This window comes from Electrona antarctica, assembly GCF_951216825.1.
Source record: "Electrona antarctica genome assembly, chromosome: 6".
NCBI lineage: Eukaryota > Metazoa > Chordata > Actinopteri > Myctophiformes > Myctophidae > Electrona > Electrona antarctica.
Genome location: NC_136811.1, coordinates 31,983,341 through 31,990,840, shown reverse-complemented (window position 1 = coordinate 31,990,840; position 7,500 = coordinate 31,983,341). Strand labels below are relative to the sequence as shown.

The window sequence follows — 7,500 nt, the reverse complement described above, 5'->3', positions numbered from 1 at the left end:
TGACTTGTGTTGTATTGGTGCAGTCAGTCGGCAGCTGTCTGCAGGACTTCATAAGATAGTCAGCCTTTTAATTCGGGGAGCAGACAAACCCCGCAGACTCCGCGACGACTGTAAAATTTACAACCTTCGCGTGTAATTAAACCAGCACGGCTTTAAGTGATTGAGGGGGAAACCCAACACTCTCGCCTCGCCTCAGTCCGCGACGCCTTCTCCTACTTTGAAAGAGCCAGATGAATGAATACAAGTTGTTTATTCATCAAGCTCCTTTTCACCTGCTGCGGCGGCAGCGTGCGCAGCGTTTGGCTCCTGCAGCCGCCAACTTTCCTCTCAATTCCATCTCACTCAAAAGCAGCGCAGCGCCGGTCGTTTTTAGGCTATAGCGATCAGTGGTTCTTTAAAGTGGGTCCGGGGACCCCCAGGGGACATTGGGGTTTCTATAGGGGGCCCACAGCTAAATTTGTTTATTTAGCTATAAACATTATAGTTTTAACCACTTTAACCCTCTTCTTATAGGCCTGCACCTGTGCGTGTAGATATTTTTTTAAATAATAATTTGTAGCCTATTTAAAAAATAAAGAAAATAAAATCTATTGGGCCCCTGGCGTGGGGGTCTGCGTCCAAATCATTTTGGGGGTCCTTCTCATGAAAATGTGAGAACCACTGGGCTACTGCATATTTGGAATACCAGGTAAAGGCGCGTTACATGGGAATGTAATCCGGATTAGACGCTATATGCTATACTAACCTCCTCAATTGATGCTCAATAATAAATTCAACTTCCCATGCACCTAATACTCATTCTGATGTTTGTCCAACGATAACACTGAACGATAAAGGCACTATATTGTTGGGCTGGACTGCAAGCCTGCGATATATAGACCTATTCTACTCATTTCTCAACAGTGCTGCAAGGCAAACAGCGATAGCCTATGATGCAATGCGCCTGTCAACGAATTTCAAAAGGAGCCCGTGGCAGGAAAAATGCCCGTGCTGTGGCAGATGTTTGGTGAGGTTGTCAGAATGTTGCAGGTGAAGTGAATTGTGTTTCACGTATAGCCGTCGGGCAAAAAGGTTGGAAAAGACCGGACTCAAAACTATACGGACCCGCTCTGCTCTGCCGCATTGCCTACATGCAGGGTACAACGCGTAAATGACGGCTATGGGCAACTTTTACGCACGTTGAATGTTATTTGAAAACCGAAATAACAACTTTAATCTTACCTGTAATTAATGGCGTAGAGGGCCGTGGCATTTGGAATAATAAAAGTACAAATAAAAAAATGCAGCTGATTTTAGAGTGAACCGTTAAGACGCTTGCAAAGCTATGTAACAGCATCCTAAATTCGGTCCAGAGAAAAATAAATAGGTGGGGGGAAACGGATTGAAAATACAAAAATAAGTGTAAAGCTGAAATCCAAATCGTTGTTTTGTGTGATGATGAAAGCACAGTCAGAGGAAATCCACCAATAACGGTAATTGCTCCCATCCAGGCTCGTGCGTTCCTCTGCAGCGTGTTCCGTTCCAGCCCATACACTTAACTTTGTGAAAATGTAAAACGATGTGGCGTGTCCTCCTCGGCCATCTGACACACACACATTACAATGACAAAGGTGACAGTCATGTCGCCTCCAGCCTCTGGCGCTCTTGCATGCCCGGAAAACAAGTGTCCGTGCGGGAATCAAAAGTTCCACGAAGTCTCAAGTCCAACACCCTGGTTGTGGATGGGCAAATAAATACAGCAAAAATATATATATATATATCTGCCCTCAGTCAAGCCACAGAAAGCAACCAAAATAATAATAAATAAATAAAAACAATTCCCCAAATTAGCCTATTTACAAAAATCAATAAATAATCAAGCGTCCACTAAAAGAAAAGTAAGCGAGTATTTGGAAAAACAGCCCATATCCATTCCTTATATCTGCTGCCTGGAAGAGGCTATGTTAGCCATGTGTAAAAGCTCCTTAACACTGTAATAAATCGGCGGCCAGGATCCTGGGTTTGCTTCGCACGTTGATGCTCTCAGCTATCCGCTGTGGAACAGCTGTTTGCAGGCTCTCTCTCTCCTCTCTGTACCACCAAGGCTATTAGTGCCGATCTCTCATGCCGGGGCGCGCGGTGGCGATGCCAGTGGAACAGAAGTCAGAAACCCTGCTACTTCAGTTAAACATCACCGCAGGGTGCAGGGACCTCCTCCAAAATGCGTCCAGAACGGCCCCTCGTTATTCAAATCGTCGCCGGGGGGTTTAATAATCCGCGCAATTTTGACGTCCAAATCTGTCTCGCCGCTTTGCTCGCCACGGCTATTCAACTTCTTCTCGGCACAATACCGCTGTGTCTGTCTGTGCGTGTGTGTGTGCGGCGTGTTTGAGAGAGACAGACCCACCTACTGCTGCTATCGGATCCCGTTTCACTACTAACAAGCCCGAGTAGCAACAGTACACGCGCTTCACGTGTCCAGTGCACTTCTGAGTCTGGGCTCCCTAAACAGCAGCGGTGCCAAACCGGGAGGTTAGTGCAGGTTGTAGCCTACAGCCTCATGGGTATGCAGTTGTTTACCATCATCCATTTGCCATACTCCAGCCGTAACCACACCACAAACATGTCCATTCTCAGCGCAACGAACGCACGTTATTCTGTACTGCTATAATTTAGGCGAGATAATTTATAACCTATATTCAAGTGAAACGCGTCACGCTAAAGAATAAACTCGCATCTCTTACATTTTACCCTATTATTTTCTGGTTTGTGTGGATCGTTTTTAAGCGGATTGCGTTACATTACGGCTGTTGGAATGGATTTATAAAGTAAGCGACACCTTTTAAAGCACTCACACTAAGCGCCCGCAGAATCTCCCATAGCCTATATGGGAAGGGAAAGAGTGTCTTCAAAGACACAATTATGACCCAGCCCGTTTTTACTGGCCTTGGCACTGTCAGGCAGTGATGCTTTCTTTTATCTAATTGGGTTACTCTTGTTACTTCGCATTGTAAACATGCCACGAGGGACAGCCCCGATGAGCGCATTTAGTGTGAATGACTGACTGAGAGAGAGGGAGAGAGAGAATGCGAGACTGCAGCACGAAATGCTCAACGTTGGCATTTCATCGATATTAGTCGCTAGATGGCACCAAAGAGCACCCAAGCAATTTAGCTGACTTGCCTCCTACTGCGCTGGAGATGGAGTTTCAACAGGTATTTAACTGCCCCTAAATGACCCTCCTCCCACTCCGTAGGGACCAAATAGCGCCCAAGTTGTGCAGTGGGGCGATGATGTTGATGAATGAGCCTACATGCCAACCTTGCACTAACATTTCAGGTTTATAGCTGACATTCTAATCCATAATTTATTGGCCAATGAATGAACAAATAGGAATTCAGTACCTTGCTCAATGGCATAGACTGGCTCTTGACCATTTACCGCAGGGTTATAATAAAACAGATGCATGTATGTTTTATGTTGTCCTTAGTGTATGAAATTGAGTGACGTCATCCTAAGAACTAGACTAGACAATTTCTACCAAATTTGGAACAACTGGATAGTACACATTGCCCCTCTGAGAGCTGACTTTGTGTGATCTCACTGGTCCTAATAGCCTGCTTTATGATCTTTGTAGAAAATGTTTAAGACACCCTTCATCTTCTCATGGTCGAAATCCAAAGCTGTTTTGTTTTTGTCCCCCTCAGCAATATTTTAAATACTTTCGTTTCTTGGTTGTTGTTGTTTTTTTGTCTTTGTCTCTTTCTTCTTTTTCTCCTTCTGAAATGTACACTCTGAAGCGATATTGCCCTTTGCCCCTGTTAAGTGTTGACCTGATGCCATATGTAGTCCTGAAGAAAGCAAGGATGTTACAGAGACACTGGAGATGGAGTCACTTGGAGGGGGGAGGGAGGGAAGAGTGGTGGGGGAAAAAATCCTGGGAACTGCACTTGTGTCCTATGTATGCATATAAATGTTGTTATTCTACTGCTTTTTCCAAATAAAATAAATATTATAAAAAAGAAGAAGAAATTGAGTGACGCACAGTTGTTTCCCACAACCAGACACATTGATGTATTGAAAACTACCTCATAAGTTTAGGGTCCAAATGCAGGGAGATTGAGAGCGCATCTCTCAAAAGGGGGAGATACATGTCTCCTGACGAGGAGAAGATATTTCTCTCAAATCACTGGGACGGTGGTGCCGTCTGAGTCTGGCTTTTGGGATCCCGTTTCAAACAAAGAGGGAGCCAGTGAATTATATTGCTACATTTTAAAGCCTGTCTATTACACTCAGGATTTCGCAGTGTAGAGACTCAGACAGGCTCTCCTCCAGACCTGGTGCAGCATTGTGATGCCTGCCGACTGTAGACGATAGGCGGAGACCGGCTGCCCCGGGGTTAAGGCCGCATGCAGACGGCAGGTCTGGCTTGGAGCTCTGGAGAGGAGGAGGGGGTGTTACACTCAGCTGTCTGTGGGCGGCAGAGTGGCTTGGTGGACAGACTGTCCTGTAACTGAAGGGTCACATGTTCAATCCCCATAATGTGTGCTCAACAGCCAAGTCTGGTTCAGAGCTATAGGGGTAAAGATCCAGGAAATATATATTGAAAGTAATCACTTGACTTAAGCAAGTATCATACTATAAGTGGGTTTCCACTTTGAAACACAAGTGACTTTGAAAGAGGTGTGACTTTGTTGGAAAGGCAAAACGTCATAAGCATCCATTCTGTGGAGGTCATTGTGGCAGTGTAGTGTGGTTGGTTGTCAGGTACCTTGGGGTTGCTCTGGTGCAGCACGTAACACCTTTAATTCATTGGGATGATCAGCTGTCTCTTTCACACAGTTGATCTTGGAACCAGTCCAGCCTTTAACCATGTGTACTGTACTTTAACCTGCCAGGCACATTTGGTTATTAGGAAAGAAGATTGTTTTTCATTGACAGTTTTGTTTTGGAGCTTACGTGATTAGGATTTAACTTGTTTTAAGGGTCTTAGAGTTGTGAACCTTATCAACACATCAAAGACCATGTAAACTTAATCACATTTGTTGCAAGATATCTTGCTCTGGACTGCATTACCACACAGAAGCCCCTTTTACACAAACTGTTCAAGGCAGAGATGTTGTGTTATCATCAGGGTACGGTACGCAAATATTACATATTTCACACGTTCAGCATCATTCACACGTTCAGGGGGTGGAGCTTCCGGTGGCAGAGCAAATTAGCATCTGCCTCGTGTGGAGTTCAACTTTTGTGAACTTGTGGATTTCACCTCGACACGTAAAAGCCTATATCCCCATGCATTGGTGCATGTAAAGATGATTTTGATGTGTGATTGTGTAGCCTCATTTCACCAAACTGTTTGTATAAAACGTACAAAGATGGAAAGCAAGAGTCAAATTGACATCTGTATAAAAGGCAGTTTGTATGGTTTGGTGTCTTAGGTGTCTTATATGGAAGTTCTGTAGTAATGTTTTACAACAACTATTATATCCTCTGACTATCTTAGGACTTAATGGGAGAACACTAGTAAAATGAACGCACACAGAGCCAGCAATTTCTAAAAGTCTAAAAATGCACATCTGTTTTTATTACATTCTCTTAAAAGTGCTGTGGCACAGTTACAGTTACATTATTATTGTTTGTTTACTTTTTGTTGTTCACTTATTTTACAGTAGGGTGTGTATAAATGTTTGGTTGATGTGGTTCTTGATACCAGAACGTTTCTGTGCAGAGTTGTTTGACAGAGCAATGGGAGAGAGAGGAGCATAAATAGTAGAAGAAAGACAAAGTGGTCGTTGCATGTGAGAGAAACTAGGAGAGAGATGGAGAGAGACAGAAAGAGTAAGGGGAAAGTGAGAGAAAAATGCAGTGATGCAGAAACAGGGAGATGGTGGGGCGGGGAGGTCAAATGAGAGAGAGAGAGAGAGAGAGAGAGAGAGAGTTGGCAGGCATCAAACAATATCTACAGTCCTTGTACCATGCCGCTTCAAAGGTCTACATGTACAAACAGACCTGTTGCCAAATTAAACAGCAACATATTAAACAGTTACAAAATCTTCAATTGACCTTGCTCTATGCACAAGGAAGTTTACACAAGAGCACAGAAAGAAAAACGAGAACAGAGAGAAACAAGTCCCTTTCACTGGTGTGACAGCTTCTACATTTGGTCACAGACTGTCCTGACCTCTCAAGAGAAAGTTAACACAAAAAGACAAAAACAGACATACTTAAGAGAGAGTTTTTTTGTAGGTGTAACGGTCACAGTAAATGAAGAAGACAAGACAGTGCTAAAAACAGTTAACCCTGCTCATGTGGCTAGAAACAAACAGCTCGGAATGGACCCGGTACGGCAGAACAGCAATGGTATATAGAAAACGTACTCTAATACAGTTGTTTCATAGTTTCAGCTCTAAAGGCCCAGTGTCCACCTCAAACCTCTGTTTTACAGAGCTGGCTTCTTTATTTGTTTAGTTTACAATGGGAAAGGACGCACTGTGGCAACGTTGCTGATCACACACAGCAGCATGTTGCGTTCTTCACCTATTAGCAAAAGAGCAGCAGGTTTCACATGTGGCTTTCAGCAGTCACACCAACAGCGCTAGGTTCAACCCACATTTCCCCACAAGCATAGCTTTTGTGTGGTTAGCTAAAAAAGAATGTCTGGTGGACAGTCTGGACATTGAGCCAAAAGATTTTGGTAACCGTACATGGAACAGACGAGTTATAGAGTACAGTACCAATAGTCCAAAAGACACAGTTGCTTGGCTTGTCATTGGTTGAGCTGGCACAGCGTTCCTCTATGGCCGTGGTCTATGAGCTCAGAGGCTGGTTGGAAATACAGGGCAAAATACTTTAGAGTTAAATATACAGTATGTATGTACAGTGTGTGTGTGTGTGTGTGTGGGGGGTGGGGGGGGGCTCTACTCAAACTCAAAATGCTATACATCCCTTTAAAAATATCTGTAGAGCGTATCGGTTCCACTCTGTGTAGTGTTATCAAACATTTTGTAATTGGAGTTGTCACTTATTCCAAATGTTACATTCCATGCCGAAACGGAACTCACAGCTTCTTCTAGTCTATCATAATGAAAGACCAGTAGTTTTTCCTGGGTTGTGTCCGGTTGTGCTCTAAAAAGACATTTTCTCTTATCTAACCTTTTGCCACCACATTGTGTCTACTAACTTCCAGCCACTGTTGGGCAACAGGAGAGATTTGGCAGTTAAAAGAAGACCTGTCCTGTAACTGAAATGTTGCTTCAATTGCCGCAGCATCATCAATGTGCCGTGGGTACCGTCAGTGCCAGATAGACTGAACCCCTATGGGAGCACAAGTTAAATACATGTTATGTCGATGGGGGGGCGGGGGGGGTTCAGAGATTTGAAGTGGCCTTAATTTACCCGGAAGTGGTAGGGCGGCTGAACCCGACCGACCAGCGAGCGGCTATTCTTATTCCAAGGAGCGGGGGAGGCTCCAGAGAGGAGGTCTGATGCCATGTGATGATGGGTAGTGGTGGGTGAGAG

At 44.2% G+C, this 7,500-nt stretch overlaps 1 protein-coding gene across 1 annotated transcript in view; it reads right to left on the bottom strand.

Annotated features, from left to right (window-relative positions):
- bmper (BMP binding endothelial regulator) overlaps positions 1 to 1,317 on the bottom strand; it is a 29,408-nt gene extending 28,091 nt beyond the window's left edge. Inside the window, exon 1 of the mRNA XM_079502972.1 lies at positions 1,222 to 1,317. Coding sequence (XP_079359098.1) covers positions 1,222 to 1,252 — 31 coding nt within the window. The 5' untranslated portion in view covers positions 1,253 to 1,317. The remainder of the gene's footprint in view (positions 1 to 1,221) is intronic.
- Positions 1,318 to 7,500: the final 6,183 nt, after the last annotated feature.